This window comes from Canis lupus, chromosome X, assembly GCF_003254725.2.
Source record: "Canis lupus dingo isolate Sandy chromosome X, ASM325472v2, whole genome shotgun sequence".
In the NCBI taxonomy this organism is placed as follows: domain Eukaryota; kingdom Metazoa; phylum Chordata; class Mammalia; order Carnivora; family Canidae; genus Canis; species Canis lupus.
Window position 1 is genome coordinate 59,920,390 of NC_064281.1, and position 17,285 is coordinate 59,937,674.

Here is a 17,285-nt window from a genome sequence, read left to right on the forward strand (position 1 = left end):
CACAATAGCCAACCTGTGGAACGAGCCCCGGTGTCCATTGAAAGATGAATGGATAAAGAAGATGTGGTTTATGTATACAATGGAATATTACTCAGCCATTAGAAACGACAAATACCCACCATTTCCTTCAACATGGATGGAACTGGAGGGTATTATACTGCGTGAAGTAAGTCAATTGGAGAAGGACAAACATTATATGTTCTCATTCATTTGGGGAATATATGGGAAGGGAGAAGAAATGTGTGGGAAATATCAGAAAGGGAGACAGAACATAAAGACTCCTAACTCTGGGAAACCGAACTAGGGGTGGTGGAAGGGGAGGAGGCCGGGGGTGGGGGTTAATGGTTGATGGGCACTGAGGGGGGCACTTGATGGGATGAACACTGGGTGTTATTCTGTATTTTGGTAAATTGAACACCAATAAAGAATACATTTATTATAAAAAAAACTTCTTAAAATTTAAAAATAAATATTATTTCAAGCAAGATAAAAAAGAAGATCACATCAATCATCAACAAGGAAATGCAAATCAAAACAAGAATGACATACCACCTTACCCATGTCAAAATGGCTAAAATCAAAAACACAAGTTAAATGAGTAATGTCTAGAATGTGGAAAAAAGGAACCCTCCTGCACTATGTGTGGGAAAACAAACTGGTACAGCCATAGTGGAAAACAGAATGGAGATTCATGAAAAAATTAAAAATAGAACTGCCCTATGATTCAACAATCACACTACAGGTTATTTACCCAGAAAACAGGAAAACACGAATTCAGAGGCATACATGTGCCCCTATGTTTAAAAAAGCAGGATTTACAGCACATATTATGGAAGCAGCCCAAGTGTCCATCCATAGATGAACAGATAAAGATGTGAGAGACACACACATACACACACACAGGAATATTATGTAGCCATAAAAAAGAATGAAATCTTCCCATTTACTACAACATAGGAAAAGCTAGAGAACAAAATACTAACTGTAGTAAGTCAGAGTAAGAAAAATACCACAGGATTTCACTCACATGTATAATTTAAGAAACACTAAAATGAACACAAGGAAAAACAGAGAGACAAATCAAGAAACAAGTCCTTAATTTAAAGAAGAAACTGATGGTTATGAGAGGGGAAGGTGGTAAGGGGGATGAATTAAATAGATGATGCAGATTAAGTACTGCACTTGTCATGATGAGTACCAGGTGATACATGGAATTACTGAATCACTATAGTGGACATATGAAACTAATATAACACTGTACATAAACTAACTGGAATTAAAAACTTAAAAGCCAAAAAAAAAAAAAACCTTAAAAGCCAATTTGGGGGCGTTCAATACAACAAATCTATCAACGTGATATACCACATTAATAAAAGCACAGAAAAGAACCATATGATCCTCTCAATAGATGTAGTAAGAGCATGTGACAAATTACAGCATCCTGTCTTCATAAAAACCACTAAAAAATAGGAATAGAACAGAACCAACCTAAACATCATAAAGGCAATATATGAAAGACTGACAGGGCAGCCTGGGTGGCTCAGCAGTTTAGTACCGCCTTCAGCCCAGGGTGTGATCCTGGAGACCCAGGATCGAGTCCCACATCGGGCTCCCTGCATGGAGCCTGCTTCTCCCTCTGCCTGTGTCTGTGCCTCTCTCTCTCTCTCTCTCTCTGTCTCTCATGAATAAATAAATAAAATCTTTTTTAAAAAAAGACTGACAGCTAATATCATTCACAATGGGGAAAAACTGAGTTTTCCCCTAAGGTGAGGGACATAACAGAGATGTCCACTCTAATCACTACTGTTCAACCCAGTACCAGAAGTTCTAGCCTCAGCAATCAGACAACAAAAACAAGTAAAAGGCATCTAAATAGGCAAGGAAGTTTTCAAACTTTCAGTCTTCACACACAACATGTTACTTACGCTGTAGAAAACTGGAAAGACTCATCAAATATTGATAAAGCTGATATATGAATTCAGCAAAGTCACAGGATATAAAATCAACTTAGAAAAATCAGCTGCATGTCTATACACGAATAATTAAGCAACAAAAAGAAATCAAGGAATCTTTCCTATTTACAGTAAGTGCACCAAAAAACATAAGATACCTTCGAATAGCCTAAAGAAAGAGTTTTGTAAATGATTTGTATTCTGAAAAATATGGAACACTTATGAAAGAAATTGAAGAGAAACAAATGAAAAAACATTCCATTCTCAAGAATAGGAAGAACAGGGCAGCCCAGGTGGCTCAGCGGTTTAGCGCCACCTTCAGCCTAGGGTGTGATCCTGGAGACCTGGAATCAAGCCCCATGTCGGGCTCCCAGCATGGAGCCTGCTTCTCCCTCTGCCTGTGTCTCTGCTTCTCTCTTTCTCTGCCTCTCTTTCTCTCTCTCTGTGTGTGTGTCTCTCTCATGAATAAATAAATAAAAAATCTTAAATAAAAAAGGAAGGAAGAACAAGTATTGTTAAAATGTCTATACTACCAAAAGCAATCTACACATTTAATGTAATCCCTATCAAAATACCACTAGCATTTTCATAGAGCTAGAACAATCCTGAAATGTGTATGCAAACACAAAGACTCCAAATAACCAGAGCAATCTTGAAAAAAGAAAAACAAAGCTGGAGGCATCATGATTTCAAACTTCAAGCTATATTACAAAACTGTAATCATCCAGACAGCATGGTACTAGCACAAAAAAAGGACACAAAGATCAATGGAATAGAATCAAGAACCCAGAAATGGACCCACAATTATATGGTCAACTCATCTTTGACAAAGCAGGAAAGAATATCCAATGGAAAAAATACAGTCTCCTCAACAGATGGTGCCAAGAAAACTTGAAAACAACATGTAAAAGAATGACAATGGATCACTTTTTCTACTATACACAAAAATAAATTCCAGATGCATGAAAGACATAAATGTGAGACAGGAAATCATCATAATCTTAGAGGAGAACACAAGCAGCAAACTCTTTGACCTTGGTCATGGCAACTTCTTACTAGACACGTATACAGAGGTAAGAGAAAGTAAAGGAAAAATGAACTATTGTGACTTGAGATAAAAGGTTTCTGCATAAGCAAAGGAAACAATCAACAAAACTAAAAGGCAAATTATGGAATAGGAGAAGATACTTGCAAATGACATACTGGATAAAGGTCTAGCATCCATCATCTATAAAGAACTTATCAAAATGAATACACAAAAAATGTATTTCCAGGCAAGAAATGGGAGGAAGACATGAATAGAAATTTCTCCAAAGAAGACATACATATGGCTAACTAAAACATGAAAAAATGTTCATCACTCATCTTCAGGGAAAAACAGATCAAAACCACAATGAGATACCACCTCATACCAGTCAGAATGGCTAAAATTAACAATTTAGGAAACGAGATGTTGGCAAGGATGTGGACAAAGGGGAAGCTCTTAAATTTTTCCTGGGAATGTAGCTTCTGCAGCCACTGTGGAAAACAATACGGAGGTTCCTCAAAGAGTTAAAAATAGAACTACCCTATGATCCAGCAACTCTATTCTTACACAATGGATAACAAAACTACTGATTAGAAGGGGCAAATTAACCCCTATGTTTATAGCAGCACTATCAACAACAGCCAAATTATGGAAAAAGCCCAATGTCCACTAATTGATGAGTGGAAAATTTAAATATGGTAAATATATACAGTGGAATATTACTCTGCCAACAAAAAGAATGAACTGTTGGCATGAGCAAGGACATGGATAGAACTAGAGTGTTTATGCTAAGTGAAATAAGTCAGTCAGAGAAAGGTAAATCTAAGTAATTTCACTCGAGTGGAATTTAAGAAACAAAATAGATGAACAGAGGGGAAGGGAAAGAAAAAATAGGATTAAAAACTGAGAGGGAAGCAAACTGTAAAAGATTTAATTATAGATGGTAGTAGGATGGTGATGGGAGGTGGAGTGGAAGGATGGGCTAAATGGGTGATGGGCATTAAGGAGGGCACCTGTGATAAGCACTATGTGTTACATGTAAGTGATGAATCAATAAATTCTACTCCTGAAACCAATACTAAACTACATATTAAGAAATTTGAATTTAAATAAAGTCTTGGAACAAAAAAAATCTTAAAAGGCAAGAACAATGTTTAAAATGGTTAAAAAATAAAAAGTGTTCTACTTGAGGCAAGATGGAGGAAGAATAGAAGTCATTGTTTTATCTGGTCCCCTTAATTTAGCTAGCTCTCAAATCATCCGGAACACCTATGAATTCAATGTGTGATATAAGGAAAGAATGGTTGGAACTATACAAATGAAAAAGTGACCACTTTTTGTAAGGTAGGAGTGGGGAGAAGAAAAATGGAGGGGATATATGAGAAGATAAACAGCAGGCAGAGGGAGTCTTTGTAAGCTGGATACGAGAAAATGATAGAGACGTGGGGCTCAAAATCAAGAACTTTAGAAATCTACTTCAGTGAGAGACTTCCTGGCCTGAAAGATGCTCAGTAGTGATGCAGGACAAAATGGCAGGTGGGACTATGGGGTCTCAAAATCCCGAGGCACAGAAAGAACAGGGGTGCCTGAGCCGGCAGTTTCCAAGCATTGAGAGGGGAAACAGGTTTAGGTCAGTGAGCCCAGGAGAGGGTTCTCAGCTTGTTTTGTAATAAACCCTGAACCACCACCGGACTGGGCAACTACTCTTCATGTTGTGTCCCTGTAAAGGAGTGGAATACAGCAATCCTCTGCTTTCCTCTGGGAGAGGAGAAGCAGGTGTGCAAACAGGTGAACACTCTCTGTCCCAGAGCCTTGGAATAGACAGAAACGAGGCAACTTTCAGCTTCCTCCAGGAGGGGTGGAGCAGGTGAACACATGAATGAGTGAGAACCCTCACTGCCAGAGCCCTGCATGTTGCACAAATCAGTGTCCCTCTATCTTCCCCTGGGGAGGATATGAGTGAGCATGTACCAAAGGAGTCTGCAGAGTTTGACACATATCATGATCTTCAGCTCCTGGGCTGGAGATCGGGGTGCGGCCATTTTTATTTTTACCTTCTAAGGAGGTACAGAAAGCCTTCAAAGAACAAAAGCCACACACAGCAAACAGCATACACAGAGCCTGGCCTCTGGGCAAAGGACAGTGAAACTCCACCCAGGCAGGGAAACCTTAGTATCAGTGCAATAGGCCCCTCCTCCACAGATTAGCTGGAAGAACAAGTGAATAGCAAGTTTATTTGACCGAAAAGGACTGGAACACTCCAGTGCTAGGAGAAAATACTATATAGAATTCGAGGGGGTTTTTTCTTATGACTTATCTTTCAGTTTAAAATTTTCCATTTTTTCTTTTTTCCTGTTGCAACTGGTTTCTTATCAGCTCTTTTAAGTATCTGTAAACTTTTATTTTTTACATTTATATTTTATAGATATATTCTCCACTTCTGGCTTCCTTTCACTATATTCAAAAAAGTAACTCATTTTAGACCTAAAGACACCTTCAAACTGAAAATGAGAGGGTAGACAACCACTTACCATACAAATGGACTTCAAAAGAAACCTAGGGTAGCAATTCTCATATCAGATAAATTAAAAATTTTTTAGATAAATTAAATTTTAAACCAAAGACAGTTGTAAGAGATGAAGAGGGATACTATATCACACTTAAAGGGGCTATCCAACAAGAAGATCTAACAATTATAAGTATTTATGCTAATTTGGGAGCAGCCAATTATATCAACCAATTAATAACCAAGGTAAAGAAATACACTGATAATAATACTTCAACACATCACTCACAGCAATGGACAGATCACCTAAACAGAAGATCAACAAGGAAACAAGGACTTTGAATGACACATGGAACCAGATGGACTTCACGGGTTATATATTCAGAACATTTGAACCTAATGCAACAGAATACATATTCTTCTCCAGTGCACATGTAACTCTCTCAATAACGGACCACATACTGGGTCACAAATCAGGTCTCAACTGATACGAAAAGACCAGGATCATTTCCTGCATTTTATCAGACGACAAGGCTTCAAAATTGGAACTCAAACACAAGAGGAAATTCTGAAGGAACTAAAACATTTGGAGGTTAAAGAGCATCCTTCTAAAGATTGAATGGGTCAACCTAGAGAAGAATGAAAAAGATTCACGCAAACTAATGAAAATGAAAGCACAACTATTCAAAATCTATGGGATACATCAAAGGTAGTCTTAAGAGGGAAGTACATTTCAATATTAGCCTCTCTCAAAAAAATTAGAAAAATCTCAAATATACAATCTAACCTTACACCTAAAAGAGCTGAAGAATAGCAAGGCCTAAACCAAGGAGAAGAGAAATAATAAAGATTAGAGCAAAAATCAATGAAACAGAAAGCAGAACAGTAGAACAGGTCAACAAAACTAGGAGTTGGTTCCTTGAAAAAATAAGAGATAAACCTCTATCCATACTTATCAAAAAGAAAAGAGAAAGGATTCAAATTAACAAAATCATGAATGAAACATGGACAATTATGACCAACACAAAGGATAAACAGATGATTTTAAGAACACATTATGAGCAACTATATGCCATCAAATTAGACAATCTGGAAGAAATAAGATGCATTCCTGGAAACTGATAAATTACCAAAACTGAAACAGGAAAAAATAGAAAATGTGAACAGACCAATAACTAGCAAGGAAATGGAAGCAGTCATCAAAACCTTCCAAGGAAACAAGGGTCCAGAGCCAGATGGCTTCCCAGGGGAATTCCAAATATTTGAAGAATTAGTACTATTCTTCTGAAGCTGTTTCAAAAGATAGAAATGGAAGGGAAACTTTCAAACTCATTCTATGAGGTCTGCATTACCTTGATCACAAAACCAGACAAATACTCCATAAAAAAGAAATACAGACCAATATCCCTGATGAACATGGATGTCAAAATTCTCACCAAGATACTAGCCAGTAGGGTCCAATAGTACATTAATAGGATTACTCACAATGACCAAGTAGGATTTATTTCTGGGATTCAACGGTAGTTCAATACTCGCAAGTCAATCAGCATGATAGATTACATTAATAAAAGAAAACAGAAGAACCATATGATCCTCTAAATTAGCACAGAGTAAGCATTTGATAAAATACAGTATCCTTTCTTGATTAAAACTATCTACAGTGTAGGGATAAAGGGAACATACCTCAATATCATAAAAGCTATCTATGAAAAGCCCACAGCGAGTATCATTATCAATGGGAAAAACTGAGACCTTTTTCCCTAGGGTCAAGAACATGACAGGGATGCCCACTCCCACCACTATTGTTCAACACAGTACTAGAAGTCGTAGACTCAGCAATCACACAACGAAAAGGAATAAGAGGCATCCAAACTGGAAAAGAAGAAGGCAAACTTCCACTCTTTGCATATAACATGATACTCTATGTGGAAAACCCAAAAGACTGCACTCCAAAATTGCTAAAACTCATACAGCAATTCAGCAACAAGGCAGAATACAAAACCAATGCAAGAACTCAGCTGCATTTCTACAGACTAACAATGAGTCAGAAGAGAAATCAAGGAATCGATCCTAATTACAACTGCACCAAGAACCATAATATATCTAGGAATAAACCTCACCAAAGAGGTAAAGGATCTGTACTCTAAAAACTATAGGACACTTATGAAAGAAAATGAAGAAGACACAAAGAAATGAAAAAAACATGCCACATTCTTGGACTAGAAGAATAAATACTGTTAAAATGTCTATGCTACCCAGAGCAATCTACACATTCAATGTAATCCCTGTCAAATACCATGGACATTTTTCACAGAGTTTTCACGTCTTCAAAGGAAAGGGAAACAAAAGTAAAAATTAATTATTGGGACTTCATCAAGATAAAAAGCTTCTGCACAGCAAAGGAAACTGTCAACACAACTAAAAGGCAACCTACACAATGGGAAAAGATATTTCCAAATGACATATCAGATAAAGGGCTAGCATCCAAAATCTATAAGGAACTTACCAAACTCAACACGCAAAAAACACAGTCCAGTCAAGAAATGGGCAGAAGACATGAAAAGACATTTCTCCAAAGAAGACCTACACATGGCCAACAAGCACATGAGAAAATGCTCTGCATCACTTGCCATCAGGGAAATATAAATCAAAACCACAATGAGATACCACCTCACACCAGTGAAAATGGGGAAAATTAACAAGACAGGAAACAACAAATGTTGGCAAGGATGTGGAGAAAAGGGAACCCTCTTCCACTGTTGGGAATACAAGCTTATACAGCTACTCTGGAAAACAGTAAGGAGGTTCCTCCAAAAAAGGTAAAAATAGAGCCATCCCATCACGTACCAATTGCACTACTGGGGATTTACCCCAAAGATACAGATATAGTGAAACAAATGGGCATCCGCACTCCAATGTTCATAGCAGCAATGTCCATAATAGCCAAACTGCAGAAGGAGCCGAGACATCCCTCGACAGATGAATGTATAAAGAAGATGTGGTATACACATACAATCAAATATTACTCAGCCATAAGGAAGGATGAATACCTACCATTTATATCGACATGGATGGTTCTGGAGGGCATTATGCTAAGTGAAATAAGTCAATTGGAGGAAGACAAGTATCAAACAGTTTCTCTCATATGTGGAATATAAGAAATAGTGCAAGAGACCATAAGAGAAGGAGAGGAGACTGAATGGGGAAAATCAGAGAGGGAGACAAACCATGAGAGACTATTAACTCTGGGAAACAAACTGAAGGTTGCTAAAGGGGAGGTGGGAGAGGATTGGGTAACTGGGGGATAGGCATTAAGGAGGGCCCCGTGATGTGATGAGCACTGGGTATTATACTGTATGTTGACAAACTGAATTTAAATAAATAAAGTGTTTTTAATAGTGAAAAATACTTTACATTCTCATTACTATAGGATCACAGTGTGTTAGAAATTGTAAAGACGTTCATTTCCACCTCAAATTCTTCACAGTTTTTTACTGCTTCTGCCTTATAACCCCATTCCTTCACTTAATTAGAATCCTTCCTCATAGATCACCTTCTTAAATTTGCACTCCCTATTTATTCTCTTATTAACTACCTGAAAGTACATATTTCATATTTGATTAAAATTTCTCAACTGTACTGTAATATAAGCTTCCTGAGAGAGGGATCTTGTTATTCTTGTTTACTGCTGCTGGGTCTCCAGACCCCATTAAGTCTGCCTCAGACACAGAATACAATCCAATATAAATTCTTGAATTCATGAATGCGTAAGAAGAGAATATCTTCATGTTCTTACCTGTAATGTCTTACCAAGGCCCATGCAGTGTGCTAGAATGCATCCCGAACCTGGAGATTTCTTTGTTTTTTTTACAGACTCACAGCAGCAATCCCACATAAACTGAACACCTAAAAATGACATATTCATTAAGTTTAAAGATCCACATTAAAAATATTCCTTCATAAATATATCAAAAACATAACTAAAACTTTAAGAAATAGAATTTAACTATGAGATAAAGAATCTCATAAATATATAGGAGATTACTTACTAAGGTTAATTGCAAAAAAAAAAAAAAGACAGTAAACTGAAGTAGACAACAGGGTGACTTTCTTTCATTCATCTTATCTATTACAGCAAACCTTCATTCCCTGGGACAATCCAAAGAAACCTGAATAATCTAAAATAGAAACATGATCTATAATTTTATCTAATTTATAGATTCCTATCAAATATTCTTTCAAGTTTATTGAGCTGATTAGTAAAACAACCCAGGAGATAATTTATTATCTCTCCCTTTATTCAACAGTAAAGACTAAACAAGAAAAGGGGCTCATTACCCAAGGAGTAGAGCTGTAGAACTTTCCTTATGAATTCATTCACACGCACACTAAAAATTGCCTTACTGATTCCACTTTAACAAAACAAGAATAGGGATAATTTGTTAATTTGATGTTAATTTGATAATTTGTTCCCAAATACCAATGTTAGAATACTATTAACAAGCATACTCACAAATGTTGAAAGAGGATTTCCTAAAGAAGGCTTTTAGCTAATGGTGGTACCTCTACCTGCCCTGCAGCTGCCCTTACCCAATCATTGTAGACTATGTGAAATGCGCTTGCTATATATACCCATTTGTAAAGGGCACTTACTTATTTCCCCTTCTATAACACTCATTTTCTTTGCACTGAATTGTGTCTCCTCATTAATTTATGAGCTCTATAGGAGGCTGGGTTCACGTTTGTTTTGCTCACAAATGTGCCTCTAGTGCTTAGCAGGATGAGAGGCACACAGGAAACACCAAATTTGGTAAAACTTAATTAAAAATGATTTAATCATGGGGCACCTGACTCGGTTAAGCTTCTGACTCTTGATGTCAGCTCTTAGGGTTGTGAGTTCAAGCCCCACTGAGCTCTACTGGGCATGGTGCCTACTTTAAAAATGCTTTAATTATACAATTGTTTCTTACCATCTACTTGATGTGGTTTCAATTTGATGACCATATTTCTATGAACCTGCACTAAAGGTTCTTTGGTTTCTTCATCTTCATCTAAAACCAACTTGGTTGTTATTGGACACTTGGTGGGTGAAGCATCTTCAATTTCTATCACCTACAATAAAGGGAATTACAGTTAGCTAACTCACAGAAATCTTTCAAGCAATGTTGAAGTAGTACTATTACTAAGGGAAATTTTCCAAAATAGAGACACATCTACTTACACACCATATATCCAATACTTTGCCTCAATAAGATCACAATAGATCACAGGTTAACATATGTTTTTCAAAATTAAATACTTGTACAAGACTTTGAGCCACTGTGGAAATATCAGTAATTTAGTTCATTAGTTCTCATCCAATATATACTAACACACATGACAGGAAAAGCTGTGGAAAAAAAACAGTGCTCTAAAATAACCTTTAGTACCATTCTACAAATTTGAGTAAACAAATGGATCCCAACCAAGGATGTTTCTATTTTTCTAGAAGACATCTGAAAATGTGCAAGGGCACTTTAAGGTTCTGAGAAATAATCATCAGGACTGGTATTTAATGTAAGCAGAAAGGAAGGTAAATACAGATGTTCAATAATATAAAAGACAATCTCAAACAAGAACTGTTCCACCCAAAATGCCAAATGACTCCCACTCTAAAACAGTGTAAATATGTGTTGTGAAAGGGAAAAATTTTCAGAAACACTGGTTTGAGAAACAGAGACTCAAAAAACACGACAACATACAATATCTTCTAACTGCAAAAGGGAAACAATTATCTAAATTTAGTTTCTTATTTAAAAGAACGTTTAGGCAATCTAGAAGAAATGGACGCATTCCTGGAAAGCCACAAACTACCAAAACTGGAACAGGAAGAAATAGAAAACCTGAACAGGCCAATAACCAGGGAGGATTGAAGCAGTCATCAAAAACCTCCCAAGACACAAAAGTCCAGGGCCATATGGCTTCCCAGGGGAATTCTATCAAACGTTTAAGAAGAAACCATACCTATTCTACTAAAGCTGTTCGGAAAGACACAAAGAAATGGAGTACTTCCAAATTCGTTCCATGAGGCCAGCATCACCTTAATTTCAAAACCAGACAAAGACCCCACCAAAAAGGAGAATTACAGACCAATATTCCTGATGAACATGGATGCAAAAATTCTCAACAAGATACTAGCCAATAGGATCCAATAGTACATTAAGAAAATTATTCACCATGACCAAGTAGGATTTATCCCCGGGACACAAGGCTGGTTCAACACTTGTAAAACAATCAATGTGATTCATCATATCAGCAAGAGAGAAAACAAGAACCATAGGATCCTCTCATTAGATGCAGAGAAAGCATTTGACAAACTACAGCATCCATTCCTGATCAAAACTCTTCAGAGTGTAGGGATAGAGGGAACATTCCTCAACATTTTAAAAGCCATCTACGAAAAGCCCACAGCAAATATCATTCTCAATGGGGAAGCACTGGGAGCCTTTCCCCTAAGATCAGGAACAAGACAGGGATGTCCACTCTCACCACTGCTAGTACTGGAAGTCCTAGCCTCAGCAATCAGACAACAAAAAGACATTAAAGGTATTCAAATTGGCAAAGAAGAAGTCAAACTCTCCCTCTTCGCCGATGACATGATACTCTACATAGAAAACCCAAAAGCCTCCACCCCAAGATTGCTAGAACTCATACAGCAATTTGGTAGCGTGGCAGGATACAAAATCAATGCCCAGAAATCAATGGCATTTCTATACACTAATAATAAGACTGAAGAAAGAGAAACTAAGGAGTCAATCCCATTGACAATTACACCCAAAAGCATAAGATACCTAGGAATAAACCTCACCAAAGAGGTAAAGGATCTATACCCTCAAAACTATAGAACACTTTTGAAAGAAATTGAGGAAGACACAAAGAGATGGAAAAATATTCCATGCTCATGGATTGGCAGAATTAATATTGTGAAAATGTCAATGTTACCCCGGGCAATTTACAAGTTTAATGCAATTCCTATCGAAATACCATGGACTTTCTTCAGAGAGTTAGAACAAATTATTTTAAGATTTGTTTGGAATCAGAAAAGACCCCGAATAGCCAGGGGAATTTTAAAAAAGAAACCATATCTGGGGGCATCACAATGCCAGATTTCAGGTTGTACTACAAAGCTCTGGTCATCAAGACAGTGTGGTACTGGCACAAAAACAGACACATAGATCAATGGAACAGAATAGAGAACCCAGAAGTGGACCCTGAACTTTATGGTCAACTAATATTTGATAAAGAAGGAAAGACTATCCATTGGAAGAAAGACAGTCTCTTCAATAAATGGTGCTCGGAAAATTGGACATCCACATGCAGAAGAATGAAACTAGACCACTCTCTTTCACCATACACAAAGATAAACTCAAAATGGATGAAAGATCTAAATGTGAGACAAGATTCCATCAAAATCCTAGAGGAGAACACAGGCAACACCCTTTTTGAACTTCGCCACAGTAACTTCTTGCAAGATACATCCACGAAGGCAAAAGAAACAAAAGCAAAAATGAACTATTGGGACTTCATCAAGATAAGAGGTTTTTGCACAGCAAAGGATACAGTCAACAAAACTAAAAGACAACCTACAGAACGGGAGAAGATTTTTGCAAATGACGTATCAGATAAAGGGCTAGTTTCCAAGATCTATAAAGAACTTATTAAAATCAACACCAAAGAAACAAACAATCCAATCATGAAATGGGCAAAAGACATGAACAGAAATCTCACAGAGGAAGACATAGACATGGCCAACATGCACATGAGAAAATGCTCTGCATCACTTGCCATCAGGGAAATACAAATCAAAACCACAATGAGATACCCCCTCACACCAGTGAGAATGGGGAAAATCAACAAGGCAGGAAACCACAAATGTTGGAGAGGATGCAGAGAAAAGGGAACCCTCTTGCACTGTCGGTGGGAATGTGAACTGGTGCAGCCACTTTGGAAAACTGTGTTGCGGTTCCTCAAAGAGTTAAAAATAGACCTGCCCTACGACCCAGCAATTGCACTGTTGGGAATTTACCCCAAAGATACAGATGCAATGAAACGCTGGGACACCTGCACCCCGATGTTTCTAGCAGCAATGCCCACAATAGCCAAACTGTGGAAGGAGCCTCGGTGTCCATCGAAAGAAGAATGGATAAAGAAGATGTGGTTTATGTATACAATGGAATATTACTCAGCCATTAGAAACGACAAATACCCACCATTTGCTCAACATGGATGGAACTGTAGGATATTATGCTGGGTGAAGTAAGTCAATCGGAGAAGGACAAACATTGTATGTTCTCATTCATTTGGGGAATATAAATAATAGTGAAAGGGAATAAAAGGGAAGGGAGAAGAAATGTGTGGGAAATATCAGAAAGGGAGACAGAACATAAAGACTCCTAACTCTGGGAAACGAACGAGGGGTGGTGGAAGGGGAAGAGAGCGGGGAGTGGGGGTGAATGGGTGACAGGCACTGAGGGGGGCACTTGACGGGATGAGCACTGGGTGTTATTCTGCATGTTGGTAAATTGAACACCAATAAAAAATAAATTTATTATAAAAACAAAACAAAACAAAATAAAAAATAAAAGAAAGTTTAAAAAGATAATAAATAAATAAGATATGAATATACCTATCTCCCTATCTCTGTACATTTTTACTGTTTTATCCCTATGTCTATCCATTACATACTACACCCAAGAACTGTATAAGATAGGTACAAATATTCCCATTTTACAAATAAAAAGTCAAAGACGCAGAAGTTAAATAACTTACACAAGGACATACAACGATTAAATATCACAATAACTAAGATACCCAGAGTGTCAGGCACTATGGAGTCCTTGATCTTAACCACTACACACTACTACTTTAATGAAGGAAATGCTTATATAAACAAATATTTTTATGGTTCCATGTAAATCAATAAAGATTCATGATTTTATTTTTTATAAGATTCATGATTTTAATATTACAGACATTATGATAATGAAGGAATACAATTTACCAAGTATTTTCTTTCTTATTTAAAACTGAAACTATGGATTACATAATATTCACCATGGAAATTTTCAAATGTAAAAAAGTATTAGACAGAATAGCATAATAAACCCTACTACCCATTATCCAGTTTCAAATATTACCAACTTCTGGTCAATTTGTTTTCACTGATAGCTTCCTACTCATCATCCAGCTCCTCAGATCCCACAAGTGATTTTGAAGCAAAACTGAGAAAGCATGGAGTTCCATCTTAAATGTTTTCAACGTCTCTTTAAAAGGAAATTCTCTTTTTAAACCATAACTGCATTATCATTATTGCATGCAAAAAAAATAAAACATAAGTCACAAATCTGTGATAAATTACCTGAATAGATACTGCACTTACATAAAACTGTAAAATAGACAAATCAAGATTAATAATAGGTGACACCATAGTGAAGTATAAATACCACAGTCCATTTAGATTCAAACTCCATTTTCACAAGTTACTTAAACCCTCTTAGCTTCAGTTTTTTTCATCTACTAACTGGGAAAGATTATAAACAGCCCTCATGAAGTTGTGGAGATTGAATAAGACAATGCATGCAAAGTAACTGACACAGACTAACTATTCACTAAGTTTTTATTATACCCTTCCGTGGATGTGTCCAAGATTCCTATCACTGGGTCAAATCCATAATTCAAAATGGAAAATTCCCTGAATGTCTTGTCCTTTTTGCAAGGTGTAGTGCCTGCAATCCTAAAATGGTCTCTAAGATCCCATCCTCTGGAGTAAACATCCTGTATTGTCTGATCGCTTTGAGTACGGTTGAGATCTGTAAATATGATAGGGTGCCATTCCCATAATTGAGTTAGTAATCAGTTGGGTTTGTTTTAATCAAAAATAGGATTCTCCTGGTAGGGCCTGACCTAATCAAAATGAGCCCTTTAACAGACTGAAGCGTAAGAAATACTCTTTTACTAGTCTCGAAGCCATGTTGTGGAGAGAAGTATCTAGGAGCTAAGGACGTCAATGCTACAACTACAAAAAATTGAATTCTGACAAGAAGAGACCCTAAAAAGTACACAAAGTCTTATATGAAAATCTAAGCTCTGGCTAAAACTTAATTTCTGGGATCCCTGGGTGGTGCAGCGGTTTGGCGCCTGCCTTTGGCCCAGGGCGCGATCCTGGAGACCCGGGATCGAATCCCACGTCGGGCTTCCGGTGCATGGAGCCTGCTTCTCCCTCTGCCTGTGTCTCTGCCTCTCTCTCTCTCTCTCACTGTGTGCCTATCATAAATAAATAAAAAATTAAAAAAAAATAAAACTTAATTTCTACTCAGACACTGAGCAGGTGACCCAGTAGAGCCATACTCAGTTAAGTCACTCTGAAATTCTTGATTTACAGGACTATGAGATAATAATATTGTCTTAAGAGGCTAAGTTTGTGGTAATATTTTAACATATAACTAGAAAATTAATACACAAAGCTTTAATTAAGACTTTGGAAACAGGCACCTGGGGTGGCTCAGTAGTTGAGCACCTGCCTTTGGCTCAGGTTGTGATCCCAGAGTCCCGGGATTGCGTTCCACAGGCACCTTGCAGGGAGCCTGCTTCTCCTTCTGCGTAAGTCTCTGCCTCTCTCATGCATAAATAAATAAAATCTTGGGGTTATTTGTCCTTGGCAAGTCAAGTTCCAAATGACCTTTAAAAAAAAAGACTTTGAATCACTATGTTCATTAATGATTTGCATATTTTTGTTTTTTAAGTACTGTCCTTGGATTGGGGATTAGTGAATCTTCATCCTGAATGCAGGAGGAGAAAATCTATCTTTTTTTACCATTTTATTTTTTTTCACCATCAAAATTGTAGTCTTTATTCCTCATCCCTTACTTCCCCAAACCCCCATGCCCACCTACCCTATGGTAACCATCAGTTTGTTCTCTATAGTTATGAGTCTGTTTCTTGATTTGTCTTTTTTTCTTTGCTCATTTGTTTTGTTTCTTAAATTTGACATATGCGTGAGATCATATAGTACTGGCCTCTAAATGACTTATTTCGATCAGCATTATACTCTCTATCCCTAGCCATGTTGTTGCAAATGGCAAGATTTCATTCTTTTTATGGCTGAATTTTATATATGTATATATAAAACAATTTGCCTTATCCATTTATCTGTCGATGGACACTTGAGCTGCTTCCATAGTTTGGCTACTATAAATAATGCTGCTATAAACATAGGGGTAAATATCCAGTAGTGTGATTCCTAGATCATAGGGTAGCTCTATTTTTTATTTTTTGAGGAATATCCATACTGTTTTTCAATATGGCTTCACCAATTTGCATTCCCACCAACAAACAGCACAAGGAGGTTCATTATTCTCCACATTCTCATGAACACTTATTGTTTCTTGTGTTTTTCATTTTAGCCATTCTGACAGGTGTGAGGTGGTATCTCATTGTAGTTTTTAATGTACATTTTCCTGATGATCATTGATGTTGAGAATACTATCATGTAAAGTTATTCAATCACTACACTGTATACCTGAAACTAAATTAAAAGACTGTATATCAACTATACTTAAATAAAAATACAAAAGGGATTTAACAATAGTATGAGCATATGGAATAATCAACAAACATGAAGGTGGCAACTGAAATTATCAACCTATGGAGCAGAAAGAAAAAAGAATGAAGAAAAATAAAAGACTAAGGGACTTGTGGAATACCATCAAGTGGACTGACATATACATGAGAGTCAAAGAAAAGAATGAGAAAGGGGCAGAAA

The 17,285-nt window shown here is 37.0% G+C and overlaps 1 protein-coding gene across 12 annotated transcripts in view; it reads right to left on the reverse strand.

The window, feature by feature from the left end:
* The window catches only part of ATRX (ATRX chromatin remodeler), a 333,614-nt gene that overhangs the window by 130,819 nt on the left and 185,510 nt on the right, over positions 1-17,285 (reverse strand). For all 12 annotated transcript variants that reach the window (XM_049107206.1, XM_049107207.1, XM_049107205.1 and 9 more), the window contains 2 exons: positions 10,456-10,597; positions 9,282-9,391 (listed from right to left, as the gene is read on the reverse strand). In XM_049107206.1, coding sequence (XP_048963163.1) covers positions 9,282-9,391; positions 10,456-10,597 — 252 coding nt within the window. The remainder of the gene's footprint in view (positions 1-9,281; positions 9,392-10,455; positions 10,598-17,285) is intronic.